This window comes from Canis lupus, chromosome 2, assembly GCF_048164855.1.
Source record: "Canis lupus baileyi chromosome 2, mCanLup2.hap1, whole genome shotgun sequence".
Classification (NCBI taxonomy): domain Eukaryota; kingdom Metazoa; phylum Chordata; class Mammalia; order Carnivora; family Canidae; genus Canis; species Canis lupus.
The window spans coordinates 29,051,157-29,069,160 of record NC_132839.1 but is presented as its reverse complement, the minus strand read 5'-3'; the positions used below and the strand labels follow the sequence as shown (position 1 = coordinate 29,069,160).

General features: G+C 40.7%; 1 protein-coding gene across 7 annotated transcripts in view; it reads right to left on the bottom strand.

The window, feature by feature from the left end:
• The window catches only part of ARSB (arylsulfatase B), a 187,445-nt gene that overhangs the window by 67,076 nt on the left and 102,365 nt on the right, over positions 1–18,004 (bottom strand). For all 7 annotated transcript variants that reach the window (XM_072793968.1, XM_072793981.1, XM_072793987.1 and 4 more), the window contains exon 6: positions 13,669–13,739. In XM_072793968.1, coding sequence (XP_072650069.1) covers positions 13,669–13,739 — 71 coding nt within the window. The remainder of the gene's footprint in view (positions 1–13,668; positions 13,740–18,004) is intronic.

Below are 18,004 nucleotides of genomic sequence, written 5' to 3'. Positions count from 1 at the left end.
TATTAAATATATTCAGCCATAAGAAAGAAGGAAATCCTATCATTTGTGACAACATGGATGGGCTCTGAGGACAAACACTGCATAGTATCACTTATATATGAAATCTTTAAAAACAAAAAAATTCACACTCTTAGAGTAGAATGGTGGTTCCCAGAATGGAATGTGCATAGGGGGCAGTAAATAAGGGGAAGGTGGGAAAAGTGTATAAACTTTCAGCTATAAGATGAATATGTTTGAGGATCTAATGTAAACATTGGTGACTATAATTGATAACACTGTATATTATGTAAATGAAATTTGCTCAGAGTAGAACTCAAATACTCTCCTCTGCCCATCCAAATATAAAGCTGATAGATGATGTTAATCAACTAGATGGTGAGAATCCTTTCACAATGTATATGTATATCAAATCACTACAATGTACACTTAAATATCTTACCATTTTATTTGTCAATTATACCTCAATAAAACTGGAAAAAATCTGTAGTATATACACAATAGAATATTATTCAGCCATGAAAAAGAATCAAATCCTGTCATTTGTGACAACATGGATGAACCACAAAAGCATTCTGTTAAGTAAAATAAGTCAGACAGAGAAAGACAAATATTCTATGATCTCACTCATATATGGAGTCTAAAAAAACTGAACTCATAGAGCCAGAGAGTAGACTGATGGTTACCAGAGGTGGTACAGGTGGGGGTAGGAGAAATAGTAGCTGGTAGTCAAAAGGTACAAACTTCCAATTATAAGATGAAAAAGTTCTGGGTACTTAAAGTACATCATTGTATGTAGTTTACTGTACTGTACACCAGAAAGTTATTTAAAACGTGATCTTAAGTGGTTTCACTGCCAAAAATCCAAAAGATAAAGGTAACTATGGACGTAATGTATGTGTTAACTAACTACTGTGTTAATCGTTTCATAATATAAGTATATATCAAAGCATCACACTGTACACTTTAAACTTACATAATGTAATATGTAATGAATATATCTCCATAAAGCTGGGAGATAAAAAGATAAATATACCCAATGCACAAATAATACCTCTTCCATAGGGGCCAAAAAGGGGAAACATCATTCTAGTCATTTTATGAAAACAGCATTACCTTGATCAAAATATTACAATGATAATTTAAGAACTCATAATTACAGGATATTCTTATACATAAATATGAAGTAAAAATGCTGAATAAAGTATTAGAAAACTTTATCTAGCAATGCATAAACTGAATGTATCTCAAAAATGCAAATTTAACATCAGAAAATTAACAAATCAAAGGAAAAAAATATGATCACATAGAAGCAAAAAGATTTTGTTTTTTGTTTTTTTTAATTTTTATTTATATATGATAGTCACACAGAGAGAGAGAGAGAGAGAGAGAGGCAGAGACACAGGCAGAGGGAGAAGCAGGCTCCATGCACCGGGAGCCTGACGTGGGATTCGATCCTGGGTCTCCAGGATTGTGCCCTGGGCCAAAGGCAGGCGTTAAACCACTGTGCCACCCAGGGATCCCTAAAATTTTGAAAAAAAATAAAACACCTATTCATAATTCAGAAAATTCTACAAACTAGGAATAGAAGGGGATATTCTTACTCTGATAGAGTATAAAAATCTATAATGAACATTATATTTAATGGTAATACTTTGAAAGCTTTCCCTCTGGGCTTGGGAATGAAACAAGGATGCCTGATATGACCACTTTTATTCAACACTGAATAAAAACAGCAATAAGACAAGAAAAAGTGAAGGGTATCTGATTAGAAAGGAACAAATTGTCATTATTCAAGATAATTTCCTTGTTGATATACAAACTCAAGAGAGTATGAGACTTAGAAACGGGGTTTAACAATATCACTAATTAGATATAAGATTAAAAAAATAAATAAAAAATAAAAAAAAGATATAAGATTAAAGGTGAAGTGAATATCCAAAATTCAACTGCATTCCTATACACTAACAACTAACAGAATTCAAAAAGAAAAAAGGACTATTTATGATAGCAACAAAACCATAAGATATGCAAAAATAAATAATAAAAAATCTTGAGAATTATAATACTTCATAGGAAGTCATTAGAGAAGATCACATCAAAGGAGAGCTATACCATGTCCATTGACAAATCGATCTATGCAAATTGATCTATGCTATGATTTGATGCAACTTCAATCAAAATCTCAACTGGTTTTTCAAGATGGTGGGCATAACCATATTGATTTTGCTATTTTTAAATTGTAAACCTACTTTGCATTCATACTATTACACTTAAGACACATTTTTAAAGAGCCAAATGTAAATGACTAAAGCTTTGTAGGACTAGAAGAAAATATAAGTGAGTATTTATTTATTTTTTATTTATTTTTTTGAGTGAATATTTAAACTCAGGATGAAGAACTTTTAAAATAAATAAACACAAGAATTCTACAAAATGAAAGCTTTTATTTTTTAAATTTAAAAGATATAATAAGGGGATCCCTGGGTAGCTCAGTGGTTTAGCACCTGCCTTTGGCCCAGGGCATGATCCTGGAGTCCTGGGATCGAGTCCCACATCAGGCTCTCTCCATGGAGCCTTCTTCTCCCTCTTCCTGTGTCTCTGCCTCTCTCTCTCTCTCTCTCTCTCTCTCTCCCTCTCTCTGTGTCTCTCATGAATAATTAAAAAAACAAAAGAAAAATATTTGCTACATAACAATATTTTAATATATAAAAGCTCATAGATTGAAAAGAAAAATATTTTTTTCTTAACATGAGAAAAAGATAGGAATTAGTAATTATAGCCAGTAAATACGAAAAATAAGCCTCACCTCAGCAGCAATACAAAAGATCCAAATTAAATCAATAAATTATTTTATTTACAAAATTGGCAAATGTTTTGAGAAATGCTAATATAACCTATAGCCAAGAATTCCACAAAATAAACATTCTCACGTAGTGATGGTAGAAATATCAATTCATACAGTATTTCAGGGAAGCAACTGACCAATATATAATAAAGAATCTTCAAACTGTTTATGCCCTTTGACCTAGGAATTTTGCTTTTAGACATCATCCTCCCAAAATAATGGCTGGTCATTGCAGCTTTATTTATATTAATGAAACTTGGAAAATATATGAACGCATACAAAAATAGGGTGAATGATTAAGTATTTTGCATGTTAGAATTATAGATCCAGGTCAGAGAAAGCTATACAGCCATTAATAAAATTGTTACACAAAAATTTTAAAGATGAAAAATTTCTATACTTAACCTTGCTAACAAATCAGTTAATAAAATAATATATCATAGGATCCAAATTCTGTAAGAATGTGTGACACATGGCTGTCAGCGAACAGAGCTGGGAGAGAGAGAAAACAGAAAAAAAAATCCATGCTAAATTATTAACATTGCTTACTTTGAGGTAGCAGGATAGTAGGATTGTGGTGATTTTTACCTTTATCTTTGAGCTTTTCAGTATTTGTCAAAATTTCCACACAACACTCTTCTTGTGTATTACTTGTACAAGAAACAAACAAGTAGGTAGTTTCCCTCATACCAGGATCAAGTTTAGCCTCCTTAGCCTGACATACTGTCTTTATTTATTTATCCCATCTTCTGCTTCCTCCTTCTCTTTGTCTAAACAGGCTTACACGTACACCCTTTTACTCACGTGCTTGTGTGTCCCAGGATTGCCTTTTCCACCTCCAGAACCCTTCATTCAGGGTTCCAGGCAAGGCTTCCTCCCCTTGGTTAACCAGCCTGAGTGACTGAACCCTCCACTCAAATACCAGCCCTCTCAACCAGACTCCATGGCAATGATCTGGTGATGAATCAAATATAGCTTGTAATGTCTCGACCGCTGGTGCCTCGCACTATTATTTGATTTTCTTTTAACTTTTTGTATGTTTTTTTCTTCTCTCCACCTAGATTATGAACTATTTTTTGTCATTTTTCATCAAGTCTAGTGCAACAGAGTAGGTGTCTATGGTACACAGAAAAATGGCCCCAAAGATGTCCATGTCCTAAGCCCCAGAGCCTATGAACCGGTTGGGTTTCAGAGCCTAGGAGAATTAAGGTTGCAGATGGAGGTAAGGTTGCTAATCAGCTGACCCTCAAATAGGGAGATTAGCCTGGATTACCCAGGTGGGCCTAATGTAATCACAAGAGTCCTTAAAAAGTGGCAGAGGTCAGAAGAGGTGTGATGACAGAAGTAAGGATTGTGCTGTAAGGACTCAACTAACTCTTCATCACTGGCTTTGAAGACGGAGGAAGAGGGCACTGACCAAGCATGGGGGGTAGTCTCCCCAGGTTGGAAAAAGCAAGGACATGGATTCTCCCCTAGAGCCTCTAGAGAGGAATACAACCCTCTTTGTTCAGTGAGATCCATGTCTGACTTTTAACTTACAGAATTGTAACATGAATTTGTGTGGTTTTAAGTCATTAAGTTTATGGTAATTAGTTCCAGCAGTGATAGAAAATTAATACAGTGTTAAATATTATTTTCCTTCATTCATATTTAAATCAAGAAAGATAAAGCCAAAGTTATTAAAATAATGGACACATTTAAGACTATGCTTTTTGAGGAAATCTATCCTAATCCCCCAAACGCCTCTCATTATATCTTTATTTCTCTTTAACATTTATGTATTCAATTGACATCATTTATCATTTGTTGCTACTTCTTTTATTGCTGTGTTAATATCATTTCCTGGGCACACAGTTTTTCCTCTCATTCAAAAGGCTCTTCAGAAGTAGAGGCCATGTATTCACTCCCTAGGTATTTGGGGCCGGAAGTAACAAATGCCTGATTACTAACATCTTACATTATAGATTACTTAAGGGAGACCATGTACTCAGCTTTCTTCTCAGAAATGTTTTTTAAAAGTTTTATTTCAGTCTTATACATTAACACCCTCAAGCCCCTAAAAAAATCTATCCAGATTAGTAAATATTTAGAAAGGGGATCTACTATACTTTAATTCCATTGGATATGTCCCACATAATGTAGTGAGGTTTTAGGTTTTTCCAAACTTTTATGGTTGACTATTTCAAGAAAGGCATGCGTATTTATCCTTAGAGATTATAAGGCTGGGGAGTTGAGGTAGGAAGATGTCTGGTCCAGGAGAGGGGAGAAAAAAAGAAGTCTGGACATCCTGGAATCCTGAACAGACCTGAATCCTGGGCAGGCTCCAGTGTGGAGGAGGGACTGTATGGAAGGTATAGTCTATACCGTGCTGTCAAAATCAGCATAGACCTTCTAATCCACTGAAATTACCAGCCTACTCTTGGAAGCCATTGTTAAAATTTCTAGGCTGTACCAGAATTAAGGAAAAGCAAGCAAATAAGTAAGTGGTCAGTTGGAAATGAGAGGATTTGGCATCATCGTAACCCCAGGGGGAAAAATAAAAGCTGATGTGTAAATGGAGTTCTGGGCAAGTAAGTGCATGGTGTGGTGGGGAGGGCAACTCAGGGAGGCAGCTGGCCCTGGCCACATGGCCTTCTCCCAGAGGCAGGGCCAGCCCCAGCCCTTCGAATTGCTTCTGTTATCTGGCCCTGGGAAGCCTTAAAAAAGTTGCTTACTCTGATTTCTCCAAACATAAAATTGGGGCAGTGGGATTTGCCGTTTCTGTGTAGCCAAGGCCTGTGGTGAGGATTAATTAGTGTTTTTAAAGGGCTGTGGGTTTGGTGTGGTTTATTTATTTTCTCAGGATGAAAGCCAGTATGCCAGCACCAAGTGTTAACAGCAAAGGTTTGATGTATGTTACTTGAGATGCACTGTGTGAAGTGGGGTGGATGGGATATGAGGCTTGTGGGACTGCCTTTGGCATCAAAGAGGCCACATTTCCAAACACACTTTAGTGCTCCCCAAAGTGAAGGAGGCAGCAGAAAAACCTTTGTAAATTAAAAAGGGACAAGGTCACCCAACTTTAGGCTCTGCAACCGAGGGCATGTACCAACCTATACCGAGGAACATTTGATGAGCTGCTAAAGACAAATATTAGCAGGTAGAGAAAACACAAAATTCTGCTAACTTTGTGACAAGCTGCAAAATGAGCTCCTAAATTCGATAAGGAGAAAGAATGCCAGCAGAGGCTGAGCCCATCTCAGGCTGGTGGTGGAGGAGCATGCTCGCACACTCATCTCACCACCATAGTACAGGTGGGCATGGGGGCAAGGCACTCAGCTCCCATTCACTGGACACCCAGCAGCCTTCCAGATGGGCCGGTCTCACAGGAACCCTCCGGGCTGGTTTTCAAAGTTAAATCTTTATGGCTTTATTCCTGATTATGGAAGTGCCATTACTGAAACTTAAAACTGAAGAAATGCATAAAACAAAAAGTGCAGACACACGCACCGCCCCCCCCCATCTCTGCAGCCAGAACAGAATCCCTATGAACTATTGTTGTGACATATGTACAAGATATAGATATAATCGTTCTCAACTTATAGGCGATGAAACGGGTAACTCAAAGGACTTATCCACAAGCTTACAGGAAATAAGTCAAAACTAAAATTCGAACCCAGACTTTCGACACCTGGGAACTCTGCATGTCCCAGCAGGCTACACACCCTGTGCACACCCTTTTCTCTCATCCCACCACCATCTTGCAGTGCAATTACTACAAGGCACTACGGGACTTGCATAACTAGCTCTGCACACAGAAGCTGCTGTTATCCACACAGTCAGGTTGTACCTGAAACTGCAAGCTAGTGTTATGGCTAGACCTATTTTTCCAGCCACATTTAAGTGCATAATGCTCCAGTGACAATTGAGATGATTATAACGCAGATCTGGGCCATCCTTTTTGCCCAAATCCCATGCAGAACAGAAAATAAAGAGACTCCTGAAATTAGGAGGGCATGGCTCTTATGTGAGGCCTGAATCTGGAAAGCCCTGAATTCCAGGTCATTTATTAGCAATGTGTGGCCAATGCCTCCGTTTCTCTTTCCTGATTATAAAGAGGGTGGATGAACTGAATGCCTTCTAATTTCTGGTATTCTATGTAATGATGAACAATCTCTTTATCAAGAGGTGGTGGGCCTCATGCATCCCATCTAACTTTTTGTTTTGTTTTTTCCATCTAACTTTTAAAATTCTGCTCTATGTGGAATTTCAGGCTGACGAATGAAAAGTTGCTTCTGGATTGCTACTTCATAAGTATACCCAGAAAAAAACTAAGTGCTTTGAAAATGAAGTATGATATTATTGCTCTTGCTAGATTTATTCTAATGAAATGAGTGGGTGATAGCCAACTTCAATGATGAATTTATTAGCATGCATTTTTCAGTGTGGGCAAATCTCTGCAACAAAAGATATTGAGAGGGGCTCTGGGTGGCTCAGTCGGTTAAGCATCCAACTTTTGATTTTTGCTCAGGTCGTGATCTCAAGGTTGTGAGATTGAGCTCCACTGGCATTGGCCTCGGAGCTGGGCTTGGAGCCTGCTCGAGATTCTCTCTCCCTCTCCCTATGCCCCTCCTCTAAAAAGGGGGGAGGGGAATTGAGAGAGTTATTGATGAAATCTTCCCCTCCTTGGAACTTACAGCTCTGGATGGGGGAAACACAGGAATATAAACATCTGCGATACGAAATAGCAAGAACTCAGTGTCCTAAGATGCTCCAAAGAAGCTCAAGAGACTCAAGTTTGGAGGAGGAGGGATGTGAACAGGTCCTTAGAGAAGTGTCAGAAAAGCACAGGAAGATGAATGACAGTGGCCAAAGGTGGGCACTGCAACAGGGCTGAGGGCTCATGCAAACTGAATGAGGGGGGAGGCTGTAGCTGGGGGGCTCAGGCATCTGCATGTGGCTGTGGGCAGCTGGGGAGCAACGACAGCTGTCAGGCAGGGAAGCAAGAGGCTGTGTCCACAGCTTCTTCCAGACCAGCTTCTAACAAAACTGAAAGTCTAACTGATCTCCAGTCCCTGCATCAGTCCCTAGCATGTCATACCTGCTGAATAAAATACTTCAGAACTGGATTGAATGTTGCTCTAAAGAGGAAACGGAGCAGCTCCCAGCCTGCAAACCTGGACAACTCTTAAATCTCGTGTATTGAATTGGCAATTTTACCACAGAAAATGAGTGTGTGAGAGAGAGGGAGGGAAAGACTGTTCTTTCACTCTGTAATCAAGAGCAGAAATAACGTCTCATTATAACCTTTAAAGAAAGGAGGCCTTTTAAATGAAATAGTAGAAAAGCTGTACAGAATCACTTTGAAGACTTGGCCTTTGGTGGTACGGAAAATGCTAACATCTGTCCATGCCCTTCATCTATGATCAAGCTTCTACCAGAAGAATCTGAGTGCTTTGTATGCTTGCGTGTGTCAGGTGTATATGTCTGCACTGCATGACTGGATGTATGTGAGAATTCTAAGGAGACACAGAATGTCACGTCTGACTGCCGAGGTGAGTCGTGGTTTCAGATGGCATAGGCTCGTTCCTTCAGGACAGTGCCTGTCAAGGCTGGTTACTGCGGGATGGCTGCATATATTTTCTCTAAGGCAAGCTAACTCCTTTGAAATTATTTCTCCTCATGGTTTTGAGGCATGCTGGCCAGAACCTAAGGGAGTCTGGATCTGGTGACCCTCAGAAGCACGTTGTTGAGCTGGACTCACACCTGCTGGACCTCAAGGCCTAACTTGGATCTCGGTTGCTTTCTGCCACTTAAGATAGTTCTGGGCTTCCCATAAATGAGCTTAAATGGCATCATCCCAGTCCCTTGGGTTCTCGCAGGCCTCCTTCACTGACTACCCTGTACTGCTTGAGAAGGACACTGAGTCAAGGTCAGCCTGCTAGAAAGAAATATTTCAAAGACCTGAGGAATAACTCATTCTTAGGATCTATTCTTAGAAAGGAAGGAGGGAAGAGAAAAAAGGTAGCATCTGAATGGAGACCAGAACACATCTGTCCAAGGTTACCTCGGAACAAAGCCTCTAAAGATGAATAAAAGGCTTCCTCAAAGCACATAGGAAAGCAATTACAGCCCACACGTCTGACACTGGTCATGGGGATGAGGGGTGAGGTGGAGATGAAAGCATTGGCAGATCTGGGGCCCTGAGAGGACAGTGACCAATGAAACAAGGCAAGGGAACTTGCCAGGAAGGGAACAGAAAGTTCTAGAAGAGTAAGAAGCAGCAGTGCCCTGGACTCACAGGGGAAGTCAGGCTGGGCCAAGTACAAAGGAAGCGACTTTATAAATATGTATGTTTGTCTCTCAAGGAGGTCTAGAGAAAGGATGGAAGAAAGGGAGGGAAAACTCTCCCATCACCCCTGCTGGCTGATACTGTCAATGCAGTGGGGGAGTGAGGGTGGGCATTTATAAACTGGACCAGCAGTTTCAAGCAGCTGTAGATGATAATGTTAATGGTCACCAGGCACTTCCTAATCTTAATTAGATTATTTTTATTTAGGAACAAAATGTAAGATGCAAGTTCAGGGATCAAGAGGTGGGTGTGAATTGCCATCTGGAGGTACTTTTAGGTTCAGGGAAGGCTAAGAGACATGGAGACAATGGCTTTCAGCTGTTGATCTATTAACATTCATTAACAAGTATTTATGGAGAAATTGCTATGATGCAGGCTCCGTGCTATGCACTGGGGATATGGCAATAAATGAAAAAGATACAGACCCAGTCCTCAAGAATTTCTATGCTTTTTTTTTTTTTTTGGTTTTGCATTTTTCATTTATTTTTAATTGTGGTAAAATAAATATGAAATATACCATTTTAACTGTTTTTAAATGTACAGTTCAGTGGCATGAAGTACATTCACACCTTTGTGTAACCTTCATCACATCCACCCACAGAACTCTTTCCATCTTGCAAAATTGAAACTATACCCATTAAACACTAATTCCCCATCTCACCCCCTCCAGCCTCTGGCAGCCACCAGTCTACTTTCTGTCTCCAAATTTTGACTATACTAGGGACCTCATGTAAGTGGAATCATGCAGTACTTGGTCTTTTTGTGACTGGCTTATTTCACAATGTTCTCAAGGTTCATCCGCATTGTAGCATGTGCCAGAACTTCCTTCCTTCTTAAGGCTGAATGGTAGCCCATCATATGTGTAGACTACATTTTGTTTATCCTTTCATCCCACCGACAGTGCAATCCCATTTTATATTCCCACCAATAGTGCAGAAGTGTTCAAATTTCTCCACATCCTCACCAATGCTTGTTGTCTTCCTTCCTTTGTTCTTTCTTTAGATAGTAGCCATCTAAATGAGTGTGATCTGTGGTTCTTTGAGACTGTTCATGCTTTACTGCACAATCTCTGGGTCTCTGGGAAACCCTATAACCTCTGGTGTGTGCTTGTGTCTGTCTCAGGCTTTGGGGAATATCTTTATTATTCATACTCAATCCACAATATACCACGGGTATGTGGCCATGAAAAAAAGCCCCAACTCACCAGCAGGAAGGGCCTCTGGGGGGTACCCTGTGCTCCTGGAATAAGAGGAAGGTGGTAGAGTTGCTAAATCCCTAAAGGCCAGCTTCTGAGGGGATGTGTACTACCTAGAAGGCAGGGCTCCCCTGGGAAACGTCTAATGCCTGTTCCTCTGATTCATTATAGGAGGAGACATTGGTCCACAACCCCCAACAAGACCCACTGAAGGGGAGGAGGGAGATGGAGAAGTGGATCAATGCAGTGATGTGTTAGAACAGGGATCAGAAAAGTGGGCAGGATGTAGTTATAATGAAATCCTACAATTCTAATTACCCTAGCACTTCAAAGATTTCTCACATTTTTACTTATAAAATACTTATCTATTCACAACCATGCCTTTGGTTACATCACTGCTCATTAATGAACACAGGGTGGAAAGGGTGAGAAACTGAGTCAGCAGCTTTGCTCCTCTGAGATCCTCTTTATGCAGAGACCCACAGAATGTTGAAGCTGGAAGGGACTTCAGACATCTTTTAATTCAATCTTCACTTCATAGGTGAGGAAACTGGTGAAGTGGCTTTTGGGAAGGAAGAAGTAAAATACCACCCTCTTGTGCTATAAGTAAGGACAATCTGAGAAGTACTGGAGTTAGAAACCAAAGAAATAGTTCTGTGATAACACTGACTCAATGCTCAATCTGTAATTTATACTCGAGATTGGCCACAGTATGATTTCATTCCACAAAGCCTCTAGAACATACTCACAAAACATTCTACAAAAATGATTCACAGACTTGCTTGTTGTCCTATAAATACATATTTTCTTCTTGATGGATTTTATTCCGCCCCCAAATTTAACTACATAGAAAAGGAAATGAGCTTGTATCATCCTCCTGTGAAGGAACAGACCCCCCAAAGACAGCTTCCCTTTTTTCAGCTTCTGCTGCACAGTGGATTAAAATGAATATCAAAATTGGGGAGAGAAGTCTAAGGTGTTGTGCTTGTGTGAGGAGGAGGGGCATTTTCCTAGTTGCAGGTGGAGACAGAAATGAAAGCCCTGTTTCTGTGGACCAGCAGTGAATGTGGTTCTATGTCAATGCCAATGCTGGACAGTGTCCTTCATTACAAGCAGCAGTCAGAGCAAGAGTCCCTCGTGGGCAGGGAAGGCCAATAGAGAGGCCTGGAGTGGATTTCGAGGAGGGGGGTGCGGGCAGCAGAAAGCCAGAAAATGTCCCTGAATTTGGAACAGCAGTAGAGAGTCATTGTAAGTCCGTCATTTAGCCTGTGGGAAACTGAGTCCAGGAAAAGGAGGGACTTGCTTATAATCTATGGGTGGCAAAACTAAAACCATTCTCTATTCTGAGTTCCATGACCTCCTTAACTTTTATACTGGAGAAACAAGGTGTCTATGTGGGGATTGAGCTGGGGCACTACGGGGAAGGTAGTGAAACCCACAGCAGGTTGACTAGGAACCCTGAAGCAAGCAGTACTGTGGCTGGGTTATGCAGAAATCTAGAATTTAAACTATCTATCTTTCTTTCTTTCTTTCTTTCTTTCTTTCTTTCTTTCTTTCTTTCTTTCGAGAAAGAGCACGTAATCACGAGTGGAGGGTGGGGACACAGAGGGAGAGGGAGAGAGAGAACCTTAAGCAGACTCCATGCTCAGCAAGGGCCCAACATGGGGCTTGATCTCACGACCCTGAGATCATGACTTGAGCCACCACCAAGACTGAGACACTTAACCAAATGAGCCACCTCGGCACTTCCCACCAGCCCCATTTCAAAACCTGATGTGTATTTTATACTTGCAGCACATCTCAATTCACAATTAGCTACCTTTCAGGTGTTCAATAGCCACACACGGCTAGTGGCTACCACATAGACAAGTGGCTACCGTTGCCTCTCTCACTGACAAAAGTTACTCCAACGGAAATATCAATTTCTCCATGCTATAGCCATCCCGACCTGCCTCAGGCCCTTTCCTTTCTGAATTTAAAATTAAAAGTGCTTCCACTTTTGTCCTAATTCTATCCCAACATTCCTCCATTAGTCTTCAAGTAATCATCACTGAGGGCCTACCCCGTGCTGAGTATTTGTGTTAACTTGTGAGGATGAAAGATAAATAAGGCATAGACCCTGACTTCCAGGAGCTCTCAGCTTCATGGGAAATGAAGGCACATATAAGGGAACTGACTGAAGGCTTTATGCACATCCATACAAACGGATGCTGAAGAAGGACTTTCTGGGGTTCCAAGAAGCATTCACATATATGGGACATTTGTGTTGAGTTTTAAGGGATGAGGAAAAATTGTGGAAGTGCAAGAAAAGGTGTTGAAGCTACAGAGAAAAGCATACAAGTATATTCAAGACAAAATATGACAATTTACATGTTTAGAAAGGGTAAGTGTCTCACAGGGCAAGGAGGGGCTGGATGCAGCTGGCAGAGCAAGTGGTCCTCTAGTGCTCCCTGCCACACAACCGCTATCAGGTTGTTATCTGAGCAGGGAAATCCTGGGGCTGGTTGTGCCACAGACTGGAGAGACAAAGAAGTAAGGAAAGCCTGAACGATGGAATGAGTGAGTGAAGGGGCCCTATGTCTAGAAAGGAGGGGATGTGAGCACCTAAGGGAATGAAAGGAATTGAAGAGCACTGTTTTCTGAAGAGTCTTGAGATGAGGCTTGACGGGGGAGGCTGGACAAAGGGCCTAAGAGTTAAGGCTTTCCAGATGCAAACTCACTAGGCTAGGGTTCTTGGGGCCACTAGCCTAGTATATGCACCAGACCGTTACAGCCTGTTGTGATCTAAGAGAATAAATGGCCTCTTTCCCTGAAGAATTAATGGGGCTACTATGGCTTAACTTAGGCAGGAGACAGTCCAGCCAAATGGCTTCCCCGATTGGTAGGTAAGTCACACCTCTGAGACACAGCAGGTGCTGGGCAGCATGTGGCCAGCTCCGTCAGAGGACATGGCGGCTTATCTGACCTTGGGTTTCCTGGAAGAAGACTCTGGGGTTGTCAGGTGAGAAGAGGGCAACAATAAGATGGTCCTGTTGAATGTGAGCAATGAGCAGGAGCCTCTGAGGTCCTACGGCAAAGCTGAAGTAGGGAGCTGAAGTGGCTCGAAGCTAGTAAGTGGCAGAGCCAAGAACAGCACCAAAGCCAGTGAGGTCAGTACAACAGGTGTCGTGGAGACTGTTTATCCTGACAGCAAACCCAAGTGGAAAAGGAGAAAGCAAGGCTGAAGACAACCTGGCAACACAAATGGCTTTGCTAGCTAAAGAAATTAAGTTTAGTAGCGATAAATGAGGTACTCACATGGTGAAATATCCACAAAGTTGGGGTCGATATTATGCAGCAGCTCCATTCTGGGAGATGGGCTTCCTTCGCTAGAAGAGAATTTTTTACGAAACGTTAGTTTCCTCTCAAATTAATATGATGACTTTCAATACTTCCCTTCCTTGTACTTCCAGGAAATAACAAACTTGCCAGTTAACAACTTTGTCACAAATTCAGAGATCTCTAAAATCTGTAGTTGGTGCATCTTTAATTCATCATTATTTGTCTACATTATAGATAGTAATGAGTGAATATCTGTCAGTGTCACACATACCACAATTTAAAAATAAGATTCCTGTGACCCTTTGCAATAAACGATGTGGCTGTATTTATACATGACCATTCTTCACAAAGGGGAAATGAGAACTCAAGTCATTCTGTGTAGACTTCACATCCACCATTCACAGGAAGATGAGGAAAGAACACCTACCAGGCTGGCAGCATCAATACTACAATCACAACCTACATTAGTGGTGAAAGGAAACTTAGGGATCACAGTCCAACTTTTTATATTATGAGTAAAGAGACACAAAGTTATTGGCCAAATATTAGATCATATGACTCTCAAAATGGTGTTCTTAAAAAAATTGGGAGTATCGGGGCGCCTGGATGGCTCAGTCGGTCAAGTGTCCGACTCTTGGTTTTGGCTCAGGTCATGATCTCACAGTCATGGGACTGAGTCCTGCGGTGGGCTCTAAGCTCAGTGAGGAGTCTCCTTCAGTTTCTCTTTCCCTCTCCCTCCCACCCACTCTCTCTCTTAAATAAATAAAATCTTAAAAAAAAAAAAATTGAGAGCATTAGCATCACCACATATATGTGAGATGTACATGGTTTTGCTAGTATAGACCCAGCCTTATGTAAAAAACAATTTTCAATTGTTGGGAGAGTCCTAAGGACTGCCTGCTAACCCAACTAAAGGCTGGACAGTACTGTTAACACTGTAAGATTTGTATACACCTGAAAAACCATTAAGGACCCTGATGTAACCAAGAGGACATGTTTTCAGGCAACCCAATACCCACATTTAAAATTACACGTAGTTGTCTACGGCAGTAGCTTGGGATTTCAAGGTCCATAAAATTTCAAAAAATCTGGGTTGTGATTGGCAATGTTGTTTTTGCCAAGTAAAACAAATTTTTAAATAAAGTTTAACTAATTAAAAAAATCCCAAACTTCCACTACCACCATCATTATATTATAAAATAAAGATAATCTTTTTTTAAGGGGGGGCAGAGCACAGAGAGAGAGAGAAACTTAGCAGGCTCCACGCCCAGTGTGGAGCCCGACTTGGGGCTCAATCTCCCAACCTTGAGATCATGAACTGAGCTGAAATCGAGTCAGACGCTTAACTGACTTAGCTGCCCAGGCACCCCTAAAATAAAGATTATAACAGCAAAAATGGTAAGAAGAATATGATCTCAGAAAAACACGACAGCTCTTCAAATTGGACGTATTTAACTTTAGTATTCTATCAGATGTCCTGGTTCTCTCTACTCCATAAAACTTGCTAACTAGAGAAAGGGAGGGAAATACACAGGGATGCCTCTAGTCCTGGGGGCACAGAAGACAGCACTGTTGGGGAGGGGGGCATATTTCCCAGGACTCTTCTCATTTTCTTCGAGGCAACTAACTATCTGATTGTCCTGAAGACTGTCAACCAGTCCAAAATGACAGGGTTTGTTTCCAGAAGCTCTGAAACCAAGAAGGGATGATTAGCAAACAAAATGGTGAATGTGAGAAAATCTAAACAAGTTGATGATGTCTAATTTGTGGGTTTAATGTAAAGAGAGTTAAAATAGCAAGTAAGTCAGAAGGGGAAATCAGAATGAATGCATTTTATAAAGTCTTCATATTGTTCAGAAGAAGTTATTACTATTGATGAAATTTAGATTTAGCTAAGTAAAATTTGCATGTTAAAATTTTAAGGTAACTTAAAATGAAGATAGAATTTTTCTGGACTACAGAAAAACAAAACAAAATTCATTCAATTCAAAGGAATACCCCCAAATTTCAGGGCTAAAATATAGTACATAATCCCTTGTCCTTAAAAAGCATGTTCACTGGAATATCCCAAAGCATTAGGCACAGTTAAATAAAGGATTTAAAAAAAATATTTCATTTATTTATTCATGAAAGACACAGAGAGAGGGGCAGAGACATAGGCAGAGGGAGAAGCAGGCTCCATGGAGGGAGCCCAACGTGGGACTCGATTCTGGGACCCCAGGATCCCACCCTGAGCCAAAGGCAGATGCTCAACCACTGAGCCACCCAGGCATCCCATAAAGGATATTCTTCTAATGACTTTTTTAAAAAAGATTTTATTTATTTATTTATTTATTTATTTATTTATTTATTTATTTATTCATGAAAGACATAGAAAAAGAGAGAGGCAGAGACACAGGCAGAGGGAGAAGCAGGCTCCATGGAGGGAGCCCGACGTGGAATTCAATCCCAGGACTCCAGGATCACACCCTGGGCCGAAGACAGGCGCTAAACCACTGAGCCACCCATGGATCCCCTCTTCTAATGACTTTTAAAAAGAAAGAATTTCTCTGTTATGATATTCATTCATTTATATTTTTTGCTTTATTCAAAAGAGCCACAGATATTTCAAAATAAGGACACTTAAAAGAAGAGATGATATTTGGAATACTAGAGTCCATGAGTAATCCTGGTGATGGATTATTTGCTGGGAAAAATCTTCACAAGCAGACTCACCATGATGCAAACAGGAACAAAACAACAACAACAACAAAAAAGCAAAAAACAACCAGTTCTCTTAAGTAGGTTGTGATACTACTTCTTATTTTTTTATTATTTATTTATTTTGTGATATTACTTTTTAAAATGTAGTAATCAGAATATTTGGATAAGGATGTGGTTACGAATATGAGGCAAGAAGGAAGACACAGTATGTGATTAGTGATTAAAACAATGACTAAAAGCCCTTAGTCACTTCAGGTTATTAAATAAATCAAGGAAACCAAGTGTACTTGAATAAAATACCATAAATCTCAGGTTACTCCACCTCAAAATATAAAAAGTTGTTAAAATCTTGGATAAGCCCATGTACCATTCCCTGGAGCTAGCCTTTTGGAAAATGATGGATTTTAGAAATATTTCTGGATGCATTTTTTAGAAAGATGCATACCTACATGGGAAGTAATTATGGAAATATGGGAAAATATACACTAAACTGTTAACTGGAGTGGACAGAGGGGTAGGGTAAGATTATAGAGGGCTTTCGACTTCTACAACTAGCATTATTATTGTAATCAAGAAAAATTTAAGACTTTTAATTAATATTTTAATTAAAATTAATATTTTATTTATTTTCTTTAGGGGGAGCAGAGGGAGAGAGACTCTTAAGCAGGCTATGCACTCAGGGCTCCATCCCATGACCCTGGGATCACCACTGGGGCTGAAATCAAGAGTTGTTCTCTCAACTGACTGAGCCACCCAGGTGTCCCAAAATTTAAGATTTTTTTTTTAAAGGAGTATATAATTTGTAAAAATTTAAGGTCCCACAAACACAACATTTAAAAATATAACAAGGGGAAAGCTTGGATATTTTACAGAGTTTAGGAACTTAAAGAGAGGAAAACTATCCATACTAGGATGTGCATGTAGTATTTAAATACGTTAACCTTGGAGTGTAATTGCATTCTAACCACTCAGAAACTATCGCCCTGAATGGGGGTGTAACTCCCTCAGGAGTCGACAACTCCGTAAGTTTAAGAACAGAATTGCCTCGGGCACCTGGTGGCTCCCTCTGCGAAGCAACAGGACTCTTGATCTCAGGGTTCAAGCTCAGGTGTTGGGCTCATGCTAGGAGTGGAGGGAAAAAAAAAGAACAGGATTGCCTTTACCGAAAGGGAGAAAATGTCCTATTAGGTCACAAGGTTCTCAAGTCTCACTACTAAAGCCTTTTACTTTTCTTTCAGTAAAGGTTACAGGGTCTCAAAGCCTGAGGTGGAAGGGATGAAGAAAGGGATGGTGGGGAGGAAGGGGAGGAGGAAGGAGGAGGAAAAGGCAGGGGAGGAGGAAGAAGCGGGGAAGGCCTGTGGGTTCCCTTTAAGCTCTGTGCTGCACCAAGTTCCCCCAACCCAGATCCACCTGGGGAGCTGCAGAAACCCCATACACAGTGGGCTGCGCAGTGGGGGCACTGACTGCTGCTGGGGGCGTGTGCACTCAGGTGGTGGTGGGGGGACAGGACCACAGGGGAGGGGCTGCTGGGGCTGCGAGGGGGGCAGGGGCTGAAGGGGGATCTCAAAGACCACCAGCTCCCCGGTACTGCGTCGGGAATCTTAGAGAG